This window comes from Thalia democratica, chromosome 1 (assembly GCF_965202585.1).
Source record: "Thalia democratica chromosome 1, ktThaDemo2.hap1.1, whole genome shotgun sequence".
NCBI lineage: Eukaryota > Metazoa > Chordata > Thaliacea > Salpida > Salpidae > Thalia > Thalia democratica.
The window spans coordinates 50,195,690-50,220,614 of record NC_139165.1 but is presented as its reverse complement, the minus strand read 5'-3'; the positions used below and the strand labels follow the sequence as shown (position 1 = coordinate 50,220,614).

General features: G+C 25.7%; 3 protein-coding genes across 3 annotated transcripts; 2 read left to right on the top strand and 1 right to left on the bottom strand.

The window, feature by feature from the left end:
- Window positions 1-805: 805 nt before the first annotated feature.
- Window positions 806-2,559, top strand: LOC145837202 (cilium assembly protein DZIP1-like). Its single transcript, XM_082944977.1, has 3 exons — window positions 806-1,420; window positions 1,625-1,810; window positions 2,491-2,559. Exons 1-3 carry the CDS (start codon window positions 806-808, stop codon window positions 2,557-2,559), a joined length of 870 nt encoding a protein of 289 aa, XP_082801103.1.
- A 395-nt stretch (window positions 2,560-2,954) lies between these two features.
- LOC145846191 (electron transfer flavoprotein subunit beta-like) lies at window positions 2,955-10,925 on the top strand. The gene is made up of 7 exons (XM_082953126.1): window positions 2,955-3,024; window positions 3,193-3,287; window positions 4,250-4,313; window positions 4,993-5,085; window positions 7,975-8,103; window positions 8,532-8,690; window positions 10,155-10,925. Exons 1-7 carry the CDS (start codon window positions 2,974-2,976, stop codon window positions 10,323-10,325), a joined length of 762 nt encoding a protein of 253 aa, XP_082809252.1. The 5' UTR covers window positions 2,955-2,973; the 3' UTR covers window positions 10,326-10,925.
- Window positions 10,926-18,280: 7,355 nt separating this feature from the next.
- Window positions 18,281-20,115, bottom strand: LOC145837193 (enteropeptidase-like). The gene is made up of 2 exons (XM_082944965.1): window positions 18,360-20,115; window positions 18,281-18,288 (listed from the first exon to the last, which is right to left on the bottom strand). The coding sequence occupies exons 1-2, from the start codon at window positions 20,113-20,115 to the stop codon at window positions 18,281-18,283; spliced, it is 1,764 nt and encodes a 587-aa protein (XP_082801091.1).
- Between the last annotated feature and the right edge of the window lie 4,810 nt (window positions 20,116-24,925).

Sequence of the window (24,925 nt, the reverse complement as noted above, 5' to 3'; positions counted from 1 at the left end):
TTACCACAAAGAAGAGAAATTCCCTTGTAATTGTTGCAGTGTGATCTTGAACCTTTGTTGTTATATAAGGTTATGATCTTAGCATCAGGGTTGTCTTGTGGCACCATACCTTCCTTCCAACACTTGACTAAAATGTCATGTAGATGATGTAATAAGCATGACTTACAATTTAGGAGCAAGTAGCAAGTCCACTGCTATGCCGTCATTGCCTGGTGCTTTCTAAGGAGCCATCAATTCATAATTATTGTTCTAACAAATGTACTAAATTTTTCATGACCATCTGAACTTAACCTTAAAAAACACATATATTTTCTAGTCTCATTTTGTCCAGTAAAAAAAACATTTATTTTAAGTTTTCAATAGCCTTAGTATGTGACAACCCTGCTTATTCTGGATAGCTTGAAACCTTTTCAGGTAATTAAAAAACTCAAGCTGACTCCAACTAGTTAGAAGTTTTATTTTGCAAAACTCATGCTGCTTTTATTCTAGAACTCAGGATTGTTTAATTGCTATAAAGTATTACTTTTAAGCAAAAATAAAATCATCTGAGTGTTAAGCCTTTTTGTTATCACTATTTTTTTTATGTTTTCAAGCTTGATCAGCTATTTTTTATACTTTTTTAATCTTATTACTTAAATTTAAATTTTGTTAATAGTATTTGTTGTTAGAATATATAATTCTACATATCAGACATATATATTAATTTTACATAGTTGTAGCTTGGTGATAAAATTTATATTTTAGTTTATCTTCGAAACATAGTTAAATAAGAAATTATTTTTTCTTAGAATTTTAGAAGCTAGACATGTTATTTGATCATAGTAAAGAACTAGAAAATATTGACAGTCATTTGTTTTTTCCATCTTTCTCTTTTCAACAAAGAACTGAAAATGTTGACTGGAGAAGAATTAGCTGTATTAATTTAGACAAAATGATATTAGAGCAGGATTTTTCAGTTTTACAAGAACATTTAACTTTTGTAGCTTTTTGTAACATGGCCTCAGTCTCAAACTTAGACCCTTTAGTTTTGAAAATTTTTCAACTAGCACAGTACACAATTGAATACCTTTTACATTCACAAGAATATCTTCAAGGTTTAATTGAAGATGGTAAAAATGAAATCGCATCAATGTATAACAAAAACATTGATTATGATAAGCAGATTACTAAACTTAACAATGAAATAAACAAGTTAAAACATGAAAATAAAAACAGAAAACAAATTATAAAGCAGCAGCAAATTTTAATTGAAAGTGGAGCTACAAGCTACTTCCAATGCCCTCATTGTTCTAAAGCATTTGTTAATGCTTCTTTTTTACAATCTCATATTAGTAGGAGGCATCCTGGAAATGCTATGTATGTTGGTGATGCTATTGTTCATGCAGAAATGGAGCATAAAAAAACCAAAGAAGAAGTTATGGTTTTAAAAAATGATCTTGAGACAGAAAAAGACTTGTTTAATCAAAAAGTAGCTCATTTGAAAAGTGAAAAGTTAAAATGGGAAGATAAGATTTACTGTGAACTTGATAAATGGAAAAATAATGAAACCTCAAAATGGCAAAGTATGTTTGAGTGTTTTAAGAAAAAATACAATGATGAACTTGATATATTTAAAAAACGTGAGCTATGTTATGAAAAGCAGCTTCAAAACTTGCAAAAGTGCTTTGAAACTAGCTCAACAAACTTGGGAGAGTTAATAGATGATTGCAGGGATGATAAAAAAAGCATAAATGACTGCAAAAACAAAGTAGATATGATAGAAAAAGACAACTCTGACAAAAAAATAGAAATTTCTGCATTATGTGAAGATGTAAATTTTATCAAAAATAATAAAATGCATGATTTAGAGATGCGTCAAGAAGAGTTTTTAAACCGCATTGAGTCAATAAATAAATCTTTAGAAAAAATGTTCTTTTATACAGATAATATTCAGAAGAATAATTTATCTTCTAAACATGGTTCAGTTATTGAGCTAAAAAAAGATACACAAAATGATATCTCAAGGAGTAAAGATGAAGAATGTTGTGAAAATGTTTTTAATAAAAAGCTAGTTGAACAAAATAACTTAACTAATGAAAGTTCATTAAGTGTTACAGATATTTCTTCTCTAAAAATTCATAGACCTTCACAACAGTACAGTAAAAGTAAAGTGAAAAGTGGTATAAATTCTTTATTAGAAGAGTTCGTAAAAAAATGCAGTTCTGATCCTTTTTTTATTAAAGAAAAAAAGTGGCTTACTCTACAGTCGAAACTTAATAACAGTCTTTTAACTGAAGAAGATTTCTTGCACCTTAAAAACAACATTATTCTACATGTAAATGATAAAGCTTGTGAAAAAGTATTTAAAAATGAGCTATCATGTAGTATTGCTTCCTGTGAAAAGAAAGTTAAAAAAGTTGCTTTCCATTCTTCAGTGAAAGGCTGTATAAGTAGTGATTCTATCACTAATTTAAAAAAAGAAGACAAAAATAAAATGTTTTATTTTAATAGTGTCTGTACAAGCTTAAAGAAAACTGGAACTCAGAGTATAAAATCCACTCGATCTGCTATAAAAAATGAATTAAAAAACAAATTAAAAAGTAAACTTCTTAAGAAAACTTGTAACAATAATATTTCTTCTAATAACAATTCTAGTTGCTCAAAAAATAGTCTGGAAAATGATTTGCAAAATAACAGTAAAGCAAAAAATAAAACTATTAATGATGACAAAAAATTAAATTGTGAAGGGTTAACAGTTTCTCCCTCTGAAGGACTTACTCAAGTGAATTGGAGTTGCAGTGAGAGTAGTGCAGTTTTATTAGAAAATAGTCCAAAAAATGGTGTATCTATCAACAAAACAATACATGTTACATCAAACTGTGACAATTGGGATCAAGACTCTTTTAGTTTTTAATATTTTTAAAGTTTTTGTTCTCCTAAAGTATAAATAACTTTGTTTATTCAATTTAATTTTCAGACTTGTAAATACTTAAAATGTCAAGGGTTTTAGTTGGAGTAAAGAGAGTTATTGATTATGCGGTCAAAGTAAGTGAAATTTTACTTTTAATAAGTAAATTAAAAATATGCAATTTTTGATAATTTATTTTAAGTATAAATGTTAAATAAGTTACATTCTAGCGCATTTATATAGGTATACATTAAAAATTCAGTAAATAAAAGCAAAATAAAAAGTTATAGCAAAATTAATAACAGATCAGGGTCAAGCCAGACAAATCAGGAGTTGTAACTGCTGGAGTCAAGCATTCAATGAATCCTTTTGATGAAATTGCTGTAGAAGAAGCAATCAAGTATGTTTATTTTTCAATAATTGTTTATTAAGAAAAGTTTAGATTACATAAACATATTGTAAATATAGTTAGTTGTAAGTGAAAAAAAATTGATTAGTTATATTAGAGAGTTGGGCAATGCACATTCCTAAAACGAAAATCTTTGGCCAGCAACATACTTTAGCTTGAAAAAATTTTAAGCAAATTTGATAACATTGAGTTTATTAATAACAAACAATATAAAGAAGCTGCTAATTGTAAATAATAGTGCATATTATATGATTATTTGCAGACATATCATTGCAAGCAATTAACAAGTTTTTATATATTTTTATACTACACTTTTTCTTCATTAAAAAGCCACCAATTTTTTATATATAAATCTTACCTTGTAAATCTGGCCTGCTAACTAAAAATTTTGCAGACCCTAAGCTATAGTATAAAGAATATCTTATACTAGTAATTATAGCTGTTGACCAAAACTTCCTAAATATATTGATTAATATATTTTAAAACAATTTACTCTAAAAGGCTTGTCACACAAACTTTAAGTTATTCTTATAGTTTTTGTTGAACTTGTACCCAACAAAAATGTTTATCTTTAGTTAAAGTACAAGTTTATTAAAATAAAAGTTTTATTTGATATATTCACAAATAACCTAAAACCTTCTACTGTTATAAAATTATAAAGTATTGAACAAGTAAAGTAATTAAAATATTTATTAAGTAAAAAGTTATTATGGCCTAAATATCACACTTTAAACTGTATTTTATTTAGTTCGTAATTAAATCTTTTGCATTTTTTTACAATTAAAATTTTTTTAATAAGTATTGCACAATTAAGTTGTTTTAATCTAAGTTTTCTTTAACCAAAACTTTTTGAGCAGAAATAATTTTTATACACTATACATTTTTTTTTTGCTTTTGATTAGATTTAAGTTTAAAAAATTTTGTTTACAAATTGACTTATGTTTCTTAATTAGGTTGAAAGAAAAAAAAGTTGCAAAAGAAGTTATAGCTTTTAGCTGCGGACCTACACAAAGTCAGGTAACTTGTATTTGCATTAGTAATTTAAAGTAGAACATCATATTTTTGAGCTTATTTTCTTTTTCTTTTCTAGAATACTTAATAATATAGTGTATTTTTTATTCTAGAAGTACTTTTACAATAAAAAAAAGTGTTTTACTCAAAGTATATTTTGTTGTTAAAACTGTTTTTGTAATACAATAAAAGTCTATTTAAACTTGATGAATCCAAAGTGATAAAAAAAGTTTAAACAGGATTTAGACAAAAAGTTGTACCATAGTACTAAGTAAGTATCCTATGATTTATATTTTTAGCATTATACTTTCTATAAATTAGTACTGAATGTTTAGTGTTTAATAAATGTCCACATAAAGTATACTTCACAAACAGTTTCTGAACAAAAAACGGAATAAACAATATCATTTTTTTTTTATTTATTAAAAGTTTTTGGAGACCGTACATTAGTTAAGGATTTTTAAATCCTAAAATTTGTATTGTAATCTGACTTCATTGTAATTTTTTTTGTTGCAGTTATAAATTTACTTGTATTATGTAATTACTACGCATAAATATGCACATTTATATAGAACATTTTTTTAGGATTGTGTATTAAATGTTTGGTTAATAAAATTGTGATCAGTTCGTTCTTCTCAAAATTTTTGATTTACATAAGTATTTTAACAAATCAACTTTTATTCAGGAAACAATCAGAACTGCTCTTGCAATGGGAGCTGATAGAGGTATTCATATTAATGTCCCTGCAGATAAAGTTGAAAAAATTACTCCATTACAAGTAAATTATATTTTAATTTTAAACTAACTGAAATTATGTTTAATTTTTGTCATACAGTCTGTCGAATAAAAAATATCAAAGTTAAACTTAAGAAAGTTTAAAAGTCAGTAATTCAAGTTGTCTCTGTACGAAATTTTAAAAAATTTTACAGTATGTAGTTGTGTAGAAATTAGTTTCCCATCAGTAAACTTAATATATATTTTGTCAACAAAAGTTGTGCTAAGCACCTTAGTTCTTCAACTTCTCATAAAATATAATTAAAATTATTTATTTAAAGAGAAATTAGTTTCCTTAACTATTTCCAATATTCTTAAAACTTAGCAATTGTATTAGGAACTTTGTTATTTACTTATAAAGGCTAAAAGCATGTTGAAAAAGCGTTTATGCAGTTGTGATAAAAACTAAATAAGAACAACCTATTTGAGTAATCAACGAGTTAAAACTGTTTAATGTTTATATGTAAGCACATCATCAAATAAATATGAGTTAAGGTCAAATCAGAGATAATTGATACTTATAACTGTTTTAACTCGCCATACAACCAGTAACTAAAATCAGACTACTATAGAATAAAAAAGTAAAAGTCTAAAGTATTCAATTATATAAGTCGAAGGCTTTTAAGATTAAAACTGTTGCTTACTGTTCCAGGGTTGCCAAAAATCTTGAATTTAAGAAGTTTAAAATTAAACATGGGATTTTGAACAAAAATCACAAAAAAAAAACACGAAAAACCTGGAATTTTAACATATTAAAAATTTCGATTTGACACAAAAATCTATCATATAGATAACATTTTTTTGTTATCATTAATTTTTTGTAATAAAACCATTTTAAAGTAGCTTTAAATTTTTTTATCGATGTTGTTTTACTATTTAACACATATTTTTTACCTTGAAATTAATTTTATACCAAAAATAGACTCTAAAACTTGTACTTATATTAAGGTTTTATAAGTTATAAAACCTAAAAAAATCATGAAACCTGGAGAAAGTTTCTCAAAAAAGTTTAAAACTGGTAACCCGTTTCTTTAGATTTACTATTGAAAAAGTGAAATATACCAACAGAAGCTTTAACAACTGTTTAATAGAATACATGTTTAAAGGAAGGTAGTTGAACCTGGAGCAAAAATGATTGAAAGTAAAAGTTTTAATTTGATTAGTAATGACATATTGATTAAATTATTTAAAGTTTATAAAATTGTATGATTGTGTCATTTATTTATACAATTACTTCCATTTAACAGCTTATGTTTTGTATATAATGATAAGTAATATTTTAGTCTGTCGTAATATTATATTTCAACAATATAATGTACCTTGTTAATGAGTAATTAATGTAAAACAAAACAAAGCACTTTCTCTTAGTAAATTTTGTGTTAAATACTTAGAATAAGACTTGGGATATGTAATTGTTTTACAGTTTAAAAATATTTAATAAAAACATCCAGTTTCAAGTATTTATTCAATTAGTTTTTTTGAGTTGCACTAAATTTTCATTTATTTAGTATATAAAAGTTGTATTAATAAATTCAATTAATTATCATTAATATTAGAGACTATATTTGTATTTTCTTATTGTTTTATGTATTTGTATGATATTTTAGATTTTTTTCTCAAAATATTATTGAAAACTGTATTTAATTTTTTTAGTTGCTTGTGCAATCATTTTGTAAGTTTAATTGTCATAAAAAAATGTTCCGTACAAAATAGTACTAGACGACACTTGGGCTATCCACTTCATTTTATATTATAAATCTAATATAGTTATTTGTCTTAACTATAAAATACTGCTCAATTTACTGAAATGTAAAGAGCTTATTTAAATAAAGATGTGCAAATTAGATATTTTGTTAACAACTAAGTTTCGGTGACAAAAATTGCAACCTCTTCAAGTAAAATAAAATAGTTTACTTTATTTTACTTCAAGAGGTAGAAATTTTTTGTCACCAAAACTTAGTTTTAAATGAAATATTTAATTTGCACATTTTTATTATAAATCTAAGTAATAAATCACAATTTTTTTTTTGAGTAAATAACTAAAGAATGAGAACAAAATAACATTTTTTTGTAAAAATAAATTTTCTTCGGAAAAAATGATTTTTCATAATAAAGCGAAAACAATCTTTATTTTCTGCTTTCTGAAGAAATAGGTACGTTTACTTAAAAACTTAAAATATCTTAAATATCTTTTAAAAGTTTGAAAAAGGTTAGACTAATAAAAGTTTAAAGATGACCGATCAAAGTTACATATACAAGATACCTATTATCTAAACTTGATTGCTTTTAGTTTTACATTACAGTAACTTTGAATTTAAAAACAGTAAAAAGCAGCTAGTAGCTTAGTTTTACTAAGAAAAGATGACTAAAATAAAAAAAAGGATTTACTATTTATATGACCTTATTTTTAATAAAAGTATTGAAAATAACTTGCGACAAATTTATATGCCATGCTTTATCTCAGGAGTTGGAAGTATTTTATGAAAAATGCGACCAATTTATTAAAAAAGTTCTTAAATAGCTACATTAACAGATAAAAGTCTTTCTAATGCCATAGTATTCTTGAAAAATTTTCCTTTGTAATAAAAAAATTATACAAAAACAAATGTTTTAACATAAAATAGGCAGCAGCTTACTCACGAAAAAATATTAACAATTAAACAAAAACTAAAATTGTTTTTTACTATGTTTAAAAAGTAACATTTATGTTAACAACTATAAGTTATTTTTAGAACATAAATTTTCAAAACTCGTAGTTCTCAGAAAAATATACTATAAAAACTAAATTCTAATATCAATAAGGCAAAATAAAATACCTTTTAAAGAGAACTTTAATTTGAAATAAAAATTCAATGAAATTGATAATCCTAATAATGCCAATTTAAATTTTTAGATAAGCAAAATGATCGTTAAGCTAGTAGAACAAGAAAAAATTGATTTGGTCATTCTTGGTAAGCAAGCAATTGATGGTGACAACAATCAAACCGCACAAATGACTGCTGCTCTTCTCGACTGGCCTCAAGTTTGTCTTTTGAACTGAAATAATTTTTTCTTTTTATGTGTTTAGTCTGGAGTAAAATGTGTCATTGCAAGTTAACTTTGTATTTATATTTTTTATTTAATTAAAGATGAGTAACATTAAAAGCCGGTTTAAGGTAGCAATGTTTTTTAATACATTGGATCAGCTAGATTTTAAACTTGTAAACTCAATTAGTTTTTTATAAGTATAATGGTACAACCCTGTTAAAAAGGTATACTTTAAATAAAAATTAATAAAAAGTTTTTTTTGTTTGAAAGAAAAACTTACTTACAAATTATATGCAAAAAATAACTAACATAGTTTAAAAGAGATTAAGCTGTGAGCTTTTAAAAAAAAAGTTTATGCTTTATAAGAGCCAGAATATCATTAGTATCAATCCTCGTGCAAATTAAAATAAATAATATAATCAGGGAACATTTGCATCTGAGTTAAAAATAGATGGAGACAAGGCGCAAGTAGTCAGGGAAGTTGACGGTGGCTTGGAAACTGTTGAGTTGAAAATGCCCTGCGTTATCTCAGCTGACCTTCGTTTAAATGAACCTAGATATGCCACTCTACCTAATATCATGGTTTGTTTTTGTTTATAATTTAGGAAAAATTTTAGAAGGAATACGAAATTTCAGTGAAATGATAATAATTTTTAACATAGAACTATTTTGTATAAAAAACTAACTATTTATAAATATTTTAAAAACTACATTTCAAAAGTTGCAAAAAGTGTATCAAATGATTTAAAGTTTTTAAAAATAAAAAAGGTGGCCAAAAATCATGAAATTCGATATTTTTTGAAAAAATCGTGTAATTTTGAACAAGTTTTCTTTAAAGATTCAATAAAAAATGATAGAATATTTACTTTTTGTAAAAAATAACCTTGATTGTGCAAGTAATTTTTATTTCAAAAAGATTTAAAATTATTAAAAGATTGTTTTCACATTTCTGATTTAATGAAACTTGAGGCTGTTTGTATTTTGTTAAAAAAACCTAAGTTGTGTAAACATAAAGATTTTGATTATACTGTTTCGTTGTTTTCTAATTTTTTATTATAAGTTGTTACTCTGTTTTATTAATTTTTTTAGTTGCATTGTAATTAGAAATACTTATGCATTCTTAATTACCCTTTGCTTTATTATTATTATTACTTTTGCGTTGATTGCATTTTCACTATATAAGCTAGATTAAGAATTTTATTTTTATTGCTTAGTGTGCAACTGACGAAATATGCATGAAATATATATTGTTCTGAAAAATTTAGTCTTATTTATATTGTTTGAAAGAAAAAAATTATATGCAACAATGTATTTTATTTATTTACATTTATTTTTGATTTATAAAATAGACTACTACTGTTAACTAATGAAAAAACTTGCATTGTCAATCACAAGATTTTAAGATCTAGAAACCAAAAAAATTATGATTATATTACTATTATAAAAAGTCTCTTGACATTTCTTTGTAAGGCCTTGATAAAAAAAGTTGAAATAAAGTAAATTAAAAAAGTAGTACAATAATTTTTATTAATTATAAAACTTCAGAAACTATCTATTTTTTATATTTATTTAAAATTTGTACTGAAAAAAGACACAAAATTTATATTTAAAACTTTCAGGAAAAAATCAGAAAGTTATAATAGAATTGAAATGAATTTTGAGAAAAATACTTTTTCTCTATCTGAATAAATAATCATAAAACCAAATAGTAATTTATTGTAAAAGTTAGGGTCGTCAAACTGGGTACAGGTGCGGCCATGTTTTCACATTAAATAAGACTATACTTTATTGAACGACAAAAAAAGGGCACTCAAATTATTTAGTCCTAGGACCTGATGCACGAAAAAACTACATTTTCAGCAAAAATAATAAAACAAAATAATTTTTCTTTAAGTATTTAATACTATAAGTTTATTTTAGTTTGAAAAAAACCTAATCGTGAAAATTTTGCCTAATAATATAATGTACATGAACAAAGAACTATTATGTTTTAAATAAATAATTACGAGTTAAGTTTTATCTTATACATTAATATATTTTTTCTAGAAAGCAAAGAAAAAGAAGATGGCAAAGTTGAAGCCAGCAGATCTCGGAGTCGAATTGAAATCTAACATAGAAGTTCTCAACGTGTCAGATCCTCCTGTTAGAGAAGCTGGAATCAAAGTTGAAAGCGTAGAGGAGCTAGTTACTAAGCTGAAAGATTCTGGTGTTGTTTAAATAATTCTAAAACAATCAAAATAATTATTATATATTTATTATAAAATTCCACCAATTTAATTCTTTAAAAGATTTAATATATTCATCACTTAAATATTAAACAAAGAAAAGTTTCTGTAGGCAAATTTTATGTTAATTTTAGCCTAAATGTATGTTTTATTGTGACTGTAACTGTCTTAGGTATACAATTGAATAAAATTTTGACTAATCACAAAAATGTTTACTACTTTGGGTTTTTAAGTAGTCTATTTTGACTTATAGTTTGAACTTAGTTTATAATTTAAGTATGGAAAATAATGATGAAAAACTTTGTATTACTAAAAAAGTTTTTCTTGTGAGTAGAAATAATTAAACTATCCTATTTAGAAAAACTAAGGCCTACATTAAATAATCAGGAGAAAGTAAGTTTTATGTTAATTTTAAATTTTTGAGATTATTGATGAACATTGAAAACTAGATAGTTGCCTTCTATACGTTTGTATGAAACTCTTTTTAGATATTTAAATATTAAGTGGCTGTTTCTGTAATTATCTTAAAAGAAACTTTATATGCATTAGTTTTTAGTTCATTTAATGTAGTAATTACTTACTAGTTTATACTAATGGCTTTTAGATTGCAGCATATTCGTCATAGAAATTTTTATTTTTTGAATTTTGCTTTATTTTATGGCTTATGGCTTTATATTTTCTAGCACATCCTTATTTGTAATGTACTAGTAAATCGATATAACTTTTAAAGTTCTGCGTTATCAAAAAAAAAAACAAAAAAACTATAATAGATTTTAAATAAAAGAGTTGAATAATATAAATTACATGAGCAGAAAAAGAACAGCTCTTTTCTATGTACTTGAATTTTATTTTACTTAAAGTAATTAAGTTTTTATTACTAACAACATAGTGCTAAACTTGGTTGAAAAAGCACATAGCTTAACAAATAATCAAAAGAGCAAGTAAAAGTGCGCCTTTCGCCGATCCTTTTCAGTGGAATAAAAATAAATAACTTAAAATTATCAACTTTAACTTAACAAATCGCATTAGTTATTTAAAAACTTAAATCATCAAAAATGTTTCGCCAAACTGCTAAAAGGGTTGTTGTATATGTAATCTTATACTGAGTCGTTTTTATATTTTTTTTACTATTCTACTAAGTATTTTTATAATTTTTGAGTAGGAGATGAATTTTGATAAAAAATAATTTTAAAGGTAAATGATTTAGTGCGATTTTTTCATGTAAACTTATATGGATGGTTAAGTTTAAGAAAGTGGTGAGCTAAATACCAACTAAATTTTATATATACTCTTATTTGGTATAGTTTTAATTAAAAAGTTTTATTTTCTAATACTCTAGTATTTGTTCAAATCGTTTATTGTATAAATTTATAAATTATATTTGTTAAAACCTGTATTTATAGGTACTTGATATATTATATCGGTTTATTATTATACAAATAAGTTGTTTTTCAGGGTATTTTATTGAAGGAAAAAAAGTTTTTATTTATAATTACCTGAAAGCCCTTTGCTAAAATTAAAAAATATATAAACAAGTTGATGGTATTAATATTTCGAAAGTTATACTTTTTGTGCATTTGTGACCAAATTATACTAAGTTGCGATTAAAAGTACTTGAGAATAATAGAATACCGGTTTAGAGTAACTTATTAGTAAAAACATTTTTATAATATGTTATATTTCTATCGAAAACTTCTTTAAAGTGTTACTTAACACAGCTTACATTTCTGTAAATCAAATTTAAATTTTTTACATAATAGATAGGTTATTTATTTAGTCAAACATATATTTGTTAGTTGCATTTAACTACTCAAAAATATAGATTTAAGTGTTTGCTAACAAAAGATCCTAGTAAAACAAACTCACTGGAATATAAATAAAAACAAATTATACAGTAATCTTCCTTTATTGTACCAACATATGTTTCTGTGTGTTAACGAATCAACACATTTCAACTGAGCTCTGTAAAAAATAAATACTGTAAAGAAAGAATAGAAGCTAAAGTAGTTATATACATATGTTCATTAAAATGATTTCTACATATTTTTAGAGGTTAATAGGTAAAATATTAATGTAAAATCCGACTGTTATAAAACTATATAATATTTGTAATTATTAAGTCTAAATTTAGTAAAGTAAACTAAAATACACACCTACTTTAGCTTCTATTCTTTCTTTACAGTATTTATTTTTTACAGAACCCAGTTGAAGTGTGTTGATTCGTTAACACACAGAAACATATGTTGGTACAATAAAGGAAGATTACTGTATAATATTTCTTATTTAGTTGCATTTATTAATATTTTTTGAAGCATGAATACAAATTTAGTACTAAATACACTTCTTATCAGTTCTAAAAATAAGCTTTAGTGATTATTTTAACTAGTGCTGAACAATTTTTCTGGTCAACTGGCCAGATATGTCAGTCTTTTGTTCATTACAAAACGATTTATTAGAGTTAGACATACACTTTTTTGCTTTTGTAAACTTTTACTAATAAGAGTTTTGAAATAGTTTAAGGTCCGCAGCTTATTCATAGTTAATTATATATCACATTTTTAATTTTCTATCAATATTATTTTCTGTGAGCTACTTTTTGATATAAGCTTTTATAACTAAAAATAAGTCTCGCATCAGACCAAATTAACAAATGGACCTGCTTTTTACAGCAGGCTTTTAAAAACTTAACTCTAAAATTGTCCATATGGACTTTAACTCCTTTTGAGGTTGACTGTACGTACGGTTTGCTAAATATTTCAAGTTTGACCAAATCATTATTTGTATATGTAACATATTATAGATTACAGTTATATATTTATGTGTTTATAAATTTATACCTAATATAAAATAAGCTTAGATATAATTTTGTATTACATTTGTTGACTTATGCATCAAGGCTTCCTAAGATTAAAAGTTTTTTTTCGCTAAAATGGTAAAAACGTATACAGAATGTTTGATAAGTTTAGAAATATATACGAAAAAAGTACAAAAACTGGTGCTTGTTTTATTTCATATATATCTTGCTCTACTTTGTATATAAAGAATAAAACATATAAAACCAGATTATAAAAACAACATCTTATCTATTTGTTAAGTAATGTTAATTTGCTTTAATCTATCGAATACACAGATAAATAAACTGCAATTTTTTTTTAATTAATTATTATGACTATTTTTTAGTCTTTTGCCATTTAAGTGTATGCCAATTAGCTAATTTTACTAGTTTACTTAATTTGAACCACTAAATTTAATACAGTTTATAGCCACAAAACTACTCTTTGAAAAAAGAAAGTTTATAGCCACAAAACTACTCTTTGAAAAAAAAGTTAAAAAGAAACCGCAACAAAATTGTTGATTTAATTAATACGTAAACCAGTATTAAAAAAACTCGTTTTAAGGATGGAACTAATATTTATTTTCATTTCGTCGTGGACCTAATCTAATTACCTAACTACGTGGAATATCTTTGTTATCTTTCTCCCAATAAAGTTTTACAAAACCTGAAATTCTAAAAAAACCTGGAATTTGAGAAAATTAAAAAAAAACCTGGGATTTAACACAATTTTTATACGTTAAGTAGTAAAATTTCGGTTTGGTACAAAAAATCTACCGTAAAGATAACATTTTTTGTCATCATCAGAAATTTCTTTTGTAAAAATTTTAGAAATTTTTAAAAAACATGATTAAAATACCTTCACAAATTCTTTTTAATGTTTTTTTACTATTTAACACAGTTTAAAACCTTTAACTTAATTTCTAAATAAGAATAGACCAAAAAACGTGTACTTTTAAAAACCTGGAGGAAGTTTTGAAAATCTGGAGGAAGTTTTCCAAAAATCAGTGGCAACCCTGAAAATTGTAATGTTATTCATTTCTATGTTTTCAAAATACCGGATGTGAGTTTTGCGATTGAGCTTTTTTTTTTGAAATTAAAAGAAGTTTCAAATATGTATAATATAAAAATTACGTTGAACTTACTGAGTCATTACTCTATAATAATAAAACTGACTAGAAAAACGATTTAATTTTTTACATATATTGTTTTAGTAGGATATAAAAATACATAGCTAATTCTGTGAAAAGAGGTTAAGGTAATTTAAAGAATAATATCAATTTTTTAAACTTTCACATGTTTGTTATTACTTGCTTAGTTTACAGTATAACATATTTTAGATAGCAAATTTAAATATATTACTAAGAAATTTAAACTATAAAAGTAGCTTTATCTATTTTAAAGTATACTCAAATTTAATACATATTTGTTTAATTTCTAAAACCGGTAAGGCAAAAACTGTTTAATAAAAAAAAGAGATGTTTTTTTAAATTTATAACTAGATAGATAAAACTAATAACTAAACTGATGATTTAGCACTTATGAGACTATTATAGCATTTTACAGGGATTTAACTATTTATTTTTTAAATTTAATTATAACATCTAAATACAACATAAATAGCTAAAATTATAACAGAAGACAAGAACAAGTTAATTTTAATTCCGTTAATAATTCGAAAAGGCTAATATATTTTTCACGGTGTAAATACCATCTATAAAGTAGTTTTTGCTTAAGCAAAAGTTTAAGTACTACTGTGCTTTTAAGTTATAGTAGTTGGTCTAACAACTAAAAATTTCTAAAGTTATTTTCATATTTTAAATCTTAAGTAAGGAAAAGGATGTTTTACAGCAAGATTTACAATTCGGTAATGTAAATAATAAAAATTCAAAACTCCCTATTATTCTAAAAAAGCCCTTTTTTTAATGAATATTTTTTGCTTACTGACTTAATAAAATCGTCAACAAGAAGAATGTATATTTTTTGGGAAATCTTGTTATACAGTCTATACTTGTAAAAAGTTGTGGTACACAAATTTTAAATTATGTAAAAAGAACTTAACTTATTATAGTTAGATTAGTGTTTCTAATAATTTATAGACTTTTTTTAAGCATAAGTTAAATACGTAGTTACATATATAAAAACAAATTATACAGTAATCTTCCTTTATTCTACCAACATATGTTTCTGTGTGTCAACGAATCAACACACTTCAACTGGGTTCTGTAAAAAAATAATTACTGTAATGAGAGAATAGAAGCATAGAATAAAGTAGGTGTATATATGTTTTCATTAAAATAAGATATATTCTACAGATAATAGTTATTAATAGGTGAAATACTTAACATTAAATCCGACTGTTATAAAATTATATGATATTTGTAATTATTAAGTCCAAAATAAATAAGTAAGCTAAATTACACAACAAAATATAATATAAACAAACAACTTACGTTAATAGGAAAGATAACTAAATCAAAATTCACGGTTGTTAACTAACGAAAAAAATACATTTTTACAACCGGTTGTAAAAATGTATTTTTTTCGTTAGTTAACAACCGTGAATTTTGATTTAGTTATCTTTCCTATTAACGTAAGTTGTTTGTTTATATTATATTTTGTTGTGTAATTTAGCTTACTTATTTATTTTGGACTTAATAATTACAAATATCATATAATTTTATAACAGTCGGATTTAATGTTAAGTATTTCACCTATTAATAACTATTATCTGTAGAATATATCTTATTTTAATGAAAACATATATACACCTACTTTATTCTATGCTTCTATTCTCTCATTACAGTAATTATTTTTTTACAGAACCCAGTTGAAGTGTGTTGATTCGTTGACACACAGAAACATATGTTGGTAGAATAAAGGAAGATTACTGTATAATTTGTTTTTATTTATATTCCAGTGAAGTTACTTTACTAGGATCTTTTATTAGCAAACAATTAAAACTATATTTTGAATAGTTACATATATATAAACTACAATTTCTTTTTTTTATATATTATAAAAATATTTTTACAAAACATTTAATACAACACATTGCGTAAATAATAAATTTTGTTTTATACTACTTTCGATTAAGCCTCTTAAGTTCAATACCTTGGTCAACTAAAGTATATTTCAAATAAAAATTTTTTGAGAGATTTTTAAAGATTATTTATGAAGAAGTTTGCCAAGTTTTTAACTTTGTACATTTAAAAACGATGCTGTACACTAATAGAATTTTTAAGTGGAAACTAAAAGGACTTTTCTTTAACCAAGAAAAGTGTACTTGATAAAAAGGCTAGCTGTAGCTCTTGTAATGGGAAAAGGTCGCAAAGATTCACCTACTGAATGATAATCATGTGTCAAGAATACTAAGATTTACCTTTAGGATTTATTTGAAAAACGTAACAAAAATTTTTTTTTTTTGCAATTGGCCAAAACTTATTTGAAAACCATGAGTGTGCTAGTATTTTTAACAATAAAAATTTTTTAGTTTAATGTGAGCTGCATACTCTTTTCAGCTAAACATTTTTGTAGCTTTATTTCTACAGTTGTTAAAGCCTAACTTAAAAAACAATTTGTTCATCAGACTAGACTGTTTAAATGTTTTTTTAAATCCTTCTAATAAATAGTTTTTATAATATTTGCTTCTATATTAGTTGTTTTTTTATATAACTTAAATTGATTTATATGGTATATCGTAAATTACATTTAGTGTGATTGAAAATCTTAAAAGTTTAGTATATTAAACGTTAGAAAGATATGTTAATCAAATTCTTAGTTAAACTAGAAACTAAAATTCAAGCTGAACGAGCAAGATTTCTACAAGTATAACTTCATTTGGTAGTATTAAAGTTTAAATGCTTTTTTAAATTGTACTTAAGTTTAAATTTATTTTACCAAGATATTATACTGACGAGGCTTAGTCGAAAGTACTGGAAAATAAATTTTATTAGTAATGCAATGTGTTGTGCTAAATGTTCTATTTAAATACATACTTCTATGCGCAGCAGCGTGCCTAAGAAAAAAGTCAATTGCTTTTATTTTAAATTTAAGTATAGCTGTTCGTTACAAGCAAGTTTTACTAATGAAACAAACACAGTACAAAGTAATTTGAATCATGCAATTGCCATAGTCCTTCCGTTTTAACATTGTTTATTAAGTAATAAAGTACATTAAAATGTATTTGATAAGAATTGTAGACCTTAGATAATTTATTTACAAGTTGTTGTTCAAGACATATTGTTTAGTATTAAGTGATAGAATATGTTTTTTTTTAAGTTAAAGTTATGATTTTAAAATATGGTTAAAACTCAATGTTTATAACTTTAGATATAAGCAAAGTTATAGAAAAAGATCCGAACAAGGTAAGCTAGTTGGAAAAAAAAGTTTCAGTACATTTAACTAAAACCATCTATTTTTTCCAACTTGATATAACAGTTGTACAAGGTATTAAATTAATAAGTATATAAATTAGTGGATATCAGTTAATCAAAATATTTATATTTACAAATGCTTTATTAGTTAGCATACCAATACAACTTTAGTGCAACTAGTTATAGTGCTTGAAAATTTATTGTTTTTTATAAGTTTCAAAACCAGTACTCCATAATCATTAATTCAATGTTTGTTAAATATGTGTCTAAATATAAACTAAACATTTAATTTCTAGGTTAAAAAAAGTTTTTTTTTTAAGTATAGTGATCAACCTCTAGTTATTATAAAAACAATTTATGTACAAAAAAAAAATATATACTAACCAACATCACATTTAATTCTAATGTATATGAGTTGATCAATGGCTATATAACATGTGGTGCTAAATAAAGCATAATTTTTCATAAAAAAACTCATTTAACTTATAAAAAGCAATTCTAAAATAAACATATAAAATATTGAATAGTAAAAAAACCTTAATATATGTAGTGTCGTAGAACTAATATTACTTTATAAAAATTGAGTGTTTGTAAGATGACGTTGATAAAACAGTTTGAGTAGTATTAAACTTATATTTATAAAAAACTTTCTGAATAGTACATAAAAAGAATATACTTTTAGTGGAAATTGAAAAAACAGTTGAATTTTATTTAACAAATATATGTAAAGCTATTTGTTTACAGATCTAAAAATAGAAAGTTAAAGTTAAGAAAAAAATGAGAAACATTTTGTTCTGCGTTTGAACTATAAAATTACTTTTTTCTAAAGAACCAGAGTCGGTTGAAACAATGTCTGTTGGTGCTGCTGGAATGTTATTTTCGATCACTTTCCGTGACCTATCTAGGTAAGCTTCCCAAGTAACCGAAAACTCTGCATTTGAATCTGTCGGAGAAGTGTTAAGCGACAAGCTGACCTGACTAAGTTTTGTAACGTGGGTTTGAACTTCAGAGGCGCACAAACTATATGAAACTTCATTATTTTTTTCAAGTATTGTTATATTGTAGTCACACTTCGCATTAGACTTTAGATAGTTTTGAAAATAAGATGATGCTCTCATTGTTAAAGTAATTGTTTTAGCTTCTTTAAGAATAAGCTCTTTTTTGCATTTACTCGAGTTGCTTGAACTTGAACTAGGTGTGAATGTAAGCTCACCAAACAGACCTGTTGCTTCTTCATCACTGCACAGGTCCACTTTTTGGTAAGAGTCAACACCCGTCTTCGAGCTTATCCAGTCGTAAACCCCGCTCATTCGGGTGTAAACTCCCGGGTTTCCTTTCCAAGCGCAACCTCTTCCGAAAGAAACCACGCCAACCTGGAACCACGTCGACTGCTTGTACAAACAAACCAGCGGCCCGCCGGAGTCACCCTGGCAAGCGTCCACCCCTCCTCTTTGCAGATCTCCGGCACACATTTGTACGGGTTTTCTCAAGTTGTACCTCTTGTACTCACCACTTGCGCATTCCTCAAAATTTAAGAGCGGAACTCTGACTTGCTGGAGAGTGTTCGAAACAGGCCCGTTGTAAGACAGCCTGCCGAAACCTGTTGCAATGCAAGTTACTTCATCACCGTTAGCCGCAACAGTATCGATCTCAGTCATTTTTGGGGTCGCCAGGCAAACAGGCCTGATAAAGTCTGTGAACTCAATCTCCTTTGTTGTTTTTATTACGGCTAAATCGTAATAGTACGGTGAGCCCGCATAACTTTCATGAGTGTGAGTTTCCAACGGAAAGTATTTCTTTGTGTTTTTTCCGTTTATGTCATACAGTCTTTGCAAACCTGCAATGATGGCATCAACATTTTTAACGCTTATCTTGCAGTGACCAGCCGTGACTATCCACCTAGAAGAAATTATGCTGCCTCCACAGAGAAATTGTCTGCCTGAATCATAAATTTGCAACAAAACGAACCAAGGCCAAGAACCTTCAACTGATTCGTCTCCACCGACAATACGTTTTGTGTTGAATATAAATTCCGGAGCAACTGCTGTTTTTCCACATTGTGAGCTAGTCGTCCAGGTCTTGCTACATTCGATCTCATCACTGTCATCTGAGCAGTCTTTCTTTCCGTTGCATTTTAAATTGCTATTGATGCAGTCTCCGTTCCAGCATCTGAAAGAATCATTGGTACATAAAGGCTTAGTCTCCCATTTAAACTCGAACCCTCTGCTTTGCAGTCCTCTGTTTGATCTAAACGTAACTTTTATTTCATTTGTTTTCGATACGAAATTAATGGCTGTGCTATTGCTACCACAGTAAGTGGTGTTACCGACTTTGTTTTCAGAATCAAATATTTCTACATAATCATTACATTCTGCCTTAGTTGACCCTGGGTTTTCTAGGTTAAAGTCTTGAACATTTAAGCTAATAACTTCATTCTCAGAAACAGTTATTGTTTTTGTACATTGAATCTCAGACGGATAATTTTGCGGATAATTTGGAGAACGAATAAAGCCTTCAGAGCTTTCTTTTGGTCTATTGTCACGCCAGCAAACATCGTCAGTTATAGTTTCCATTGCACGGTCTCGACTAAAGTCTTCTGTATAGTTTTGACAAGTTTCAAGCGAGTTCCAAACTTCACATACTTCAAACCTACCGCAATTGTTTTCTTCTTTACAAACTATTTTAGGAAGCTCAACAGCTACATTAAATTTCTCTAGTTTTACATTGTTTTCTAAAAAAGGAAAAACCACTGAACAGTTGTTATCAGAACTACAATCATCTGCTTTACTTGAATCGCATAACCAAGCAGTGCAAACACAGTAAAAGTCAATATAAGATCTATGCAACAAGCTTGAATTGAAAGTAAACCTATTAGATTTCTCTACTCTCACTTGGATGTCAGCTGAACAACCATAACTTACAAGAGGTAAGCTATTTATTGTATCTATTTCTTGTGAATTTGATAAAAAACAACTATAACTTTTGATTTTGTTGTCTTTTTTAATAGCTTTAAGTTCAACTGTTATAAGATCGTCAACATTTATAAAGCTGTTGACATCAACTGTAGAAGCACTTAGGTTTTCTGTAACTATACTTGTGCCAAAAGTGTATGTACATAGCAGTATATTCACAATTAAGTATAAATAATCCATAACAAACTGGTAATAGGATACAAATTAACAAAACTAACCTATTTTTGGTTTGATACTTTTTACAACATAACCATCGATTTTCACTAGAAATATTCGTTAACTATACCAATAATTTATGTCAGTAATTTTAACTGCAGCTAACATGTTAACAATTTTGAATAGACTTATATGATGTCACTTAAGGCTAGGTACTTTTTTGGAAAAAAAAAAAACCGTAGAAAACAGCTAATTTTATTAATAGTTTGTAATTTTAAAAAAACTGTGCTTAACTAAAGATAAAATTATTTGCAACCTAGATTATAAAACAAAGTTTCTTATACGAGAGTTATTGCTGTTATGTTTTAATACATTTTTCAACAAAAGCTATATTGGTACTTGTGGAAAGTACTAATTGAATCAATTTAAAACAAATTAAAAATTGAGTATATACCTTACTAATAATTTTTTATTACTAATCAATTTTTGTGAGCTTAGAAATTACATTCGACTAAGCCAATGTGAACTTTTTGATTAAGACTTATTTGGACTACCCTTTTTTATTGGGCGACGTATGTGTAATGAATGTAAATGTTTTATTAAAATAAATTCAATAGAATTTACACAATAAGTATTGTATTGTACAAATAGTCATATAATCATGCACGTAAGTATCTTTTACTTCACGCGATAGATATTTTTTTCCAAGTTCTTGCTTTTATCAACAAGACAGTTAGGTCTCTTACAAATAGATATAAGTACAAAAAATGGATTTAATAAAAAAGGTGCGTCCTAAAATACATTAAAAGCTTTTATTCATAAAACTCTAATTGGCCAATAATAGGCAAAGGGTGTTTTACTCTTACAGTTTTCGAACAGAATTTCGTGCAAAGCTTTATGCTATTTTAACCGTGGGAAAATTAAAAGTCAATAAATCTTACAATATCATTTAAAATGTATTCAGTTGCTATGCTTTACAAAAATTCAAGCTACTAAAAGCATTTTTAATTACTAATAAAGTTTAAAAAAAACTTTGTTAAAAGTTAATAACAATTTGATTTTATCTGTAATTATCTTAATTCTCTAAATGAATGATATAAATTAGATGAAAATCTTTTTAACTATTATGACATTTTTATAAATCTGATTAAAGCGCAGCTTATTTAAAATTCGAGCTTAAAAAAATTATTAGTAAATTACTTTAATAAAGTAATAAAATTTAAACAGTTGTTTAAAAAGAGGTCTTTGTTGCAAATTATCTCGCGTTGTTTTATTGAAATACTTTTAGCTTAAATATTTTCATAAAATGCGATAATCATATTAAGTTTAAAATTTATTCATTTAAAACCAAAAATTGGATAAACCGCAAGGCAAAATTTGTATATTACATACTTTTGATGCTTACTTCAAAGTTAACAATAACGCATTTTTACATAAGAACTTGTTTTAACTTCAGCATTACAATATTAAAACTAACTGCTTTCAAGGTGTGCGGTACAAATTGAGCACAGAGTACTTGGCTGAATTAAGTATAATTGATATCTAATATGCAGCCATGTGATGCAATAATAGCCGATTTCGACACGGGAAGCAAGAAGACTTTTGCCGCTGATACGTTAAGGAACAGAAAAAGTAAAATAAAATTAAAAAAACATAAATTTGCTTATAATTGAAGCGAGGGGCATTTCCTGCACTCATTGTCTCTTTGAGCTTTATGTAGTTGTCATGGCACTTAAGTGAAATACAAACTTTTTTAGAGCACGAAGTCAGCCAAACCGTCACGCATGAGCTACAGAGGTCACTGCGCGGCTTTATTTTTGTGACTCTTTGACATTGAACTTTTCGCTTTCAGGATACGAAGTTTAAAAAGTAGGTGTCCTAGATTAGACACAAAAAGTTAAATAAAAAATGTCTTTGCAAATATAGAAACGTCATAAAGTTTAAAAACAAAAAATAGTCCCAAGTTTCTATTTAAATTATAATTTGGTTTTAAAATTAGTATTTTATACTCACAACGAAAATAAGTTAAGCAGTATATATATCGTTCTAATTCATCGTTTTTAAAAATTTCCATTTCTGTTAAAACTCTTTTTATCTGTTAACAATCGTATTTTTAGTGTTCAAAAAAAAAAAGTCATGTAAAAAAGTTAAATGTTTTAAAAACTAACTCAAAATAGCATTATAAAACATTTTTGTAAAAAACAGTTATTTGATAATTATTTGTTAATTATTTTCATGGATTTTAATAAAAAATTTATTTTTTTAAATTTATTTTAAATAAAAACCACTTTAATTCAACAATTTACATTTGTAATTATAAGATTTACAAGTTTTATGAATAACTAGTCGTAATTAAAAAAAAAAAGTTTAGTTTTTAAAAATTACTAACTCTTAGTTAGGAATATTTCTTATTTAAAGTAATTCATTTTAGACAAAAATTAACATTTTTAGGCAGTTATTCAATTTTTAGAAGTCATTAGCGTTACACATGATTGATTGTCTGTAATTCTTGTCATTTATGATTATTGTGACATCATAATTAGGTTGCCCACAAACTTTAACACTGCTACTTGTTCATCATAAAGATATTAATGTTACATGATGGAGTATTATTGTGAACAATTGAATATGTGACTTATTCTTGAAAAAGTTTACAAATTTATGTTTCTTTTTCAGAATAACCAATTACAACATTAGTCAATTTCTATGTTTATAAAGAATAAAAGTTGGACAGATAATTTAAGAGTTACTTTTTAATGATGTAAAGGCTTTTTTAAATAATTATTGAAAAATCTTAATATTAATCACAAAACATGGATTTAGTAATAAAATTTTCTTTTTGAATAAATAACTAAAAGTTTGTTTTCAGTAAAACTAATTAAAGCTTGAGTATTCATTTTCTACATGCACAAAGTTTTATTACATGCACACTTTAAAATTATCTAAGCATGAAAATCTAACCTATTTACCTTTTAAATCGAAATACATATGAAATAAAACGTTCGAGTGTTCAAGTCCGTGAGAAATGTTCACGGTTTAGGTTTAAGTTTCATAAACTTCAGTAATCTCTGTTTAATGTACTTCATATTAAACACAAAATTAGCTAGAAACACTATAGAAAATGAGTGGACTTTGTCTAAATTTTAAAGATGTTTTAGTTGTTTAAAAACTATCTAGATTTTTTATGGTTTCTTTATAATACTTAAATTTCATATTATTTTTTATGAGCTTTTTTGAACTACTTTACTTCTTTAAATATAAAAAGTAGTCACTTAATTGTTTTTAACTGGAAATAAAAAAAAAACTGTTAACTTTCTCTTTAAAACTAAGAATATATACCATAAAGTAAAAATTATTTCACTGTAAACTTAGTAAAAATGTGGTCGTAACATTTTTTAGTATTATAGTTTTAAAAAATCTTCCAAAAAATTTTTTAGTCATTTATTTTCTCACAGGTAGTTGAAAATTGTTCTAATATTTGTTTTAATTTAAATGAACAAAAAATAAGAACTATATATACTCCTAAACAAAAACAACACTTTAAGTTTAATCATTTTAAACCAATTCTACATAAAACTAATTTTAATTAAGACAGCAAAATAAGGCTTAAAATAAGTTTGAAAGCAATAATAACTGCTAAAGTTCTATTAACATTAAACTAATTTAATATTTTTACGATCTAACTTAAGTTGACTATTCTCTATTTATTTAACAAGAATAAGCAAGAACAAATAGATAAAAGTAAAGTAAAAACAAGTTATAATTTTCAATTATTAAGTAGTACAAAAACATTACGTTTAAATAAATAAATTGTTGAATAAAAAACTTAACAACTAAACTAACTGGAAAGAGTCTTTTAGCATAAATTTATTTACTTAAAAACTAAATATACAGTAAATTAGACTATTATAAACCTATATTTTTTTCCCTGTACTTTTGTTGTTTTTTACGGTTTAAGGTGGTATAGATGAATTTTGGTTTCGAAGACTTTTGTATAACAATTTTTTTTGCTTCTAACAAAAATAAAAGCAATAGTTCGTTCAACGAAACTTCAGCAACGTTTAAACAGAAAAATAAATTATTGGTGTGAATTTGACTATAGGAAGTGTTTAAATATATGTTTGCAAACGTAACCACTTTAGCGGATGTTATTGAGAAAGAAGCGAATCGCGGCGGCGACGAAATGTAATAACACCAATTTGTGCTTAGTTACACAGGAAAGAGGCCAATCCAAAGATGGTTGCTGCCATGGCGA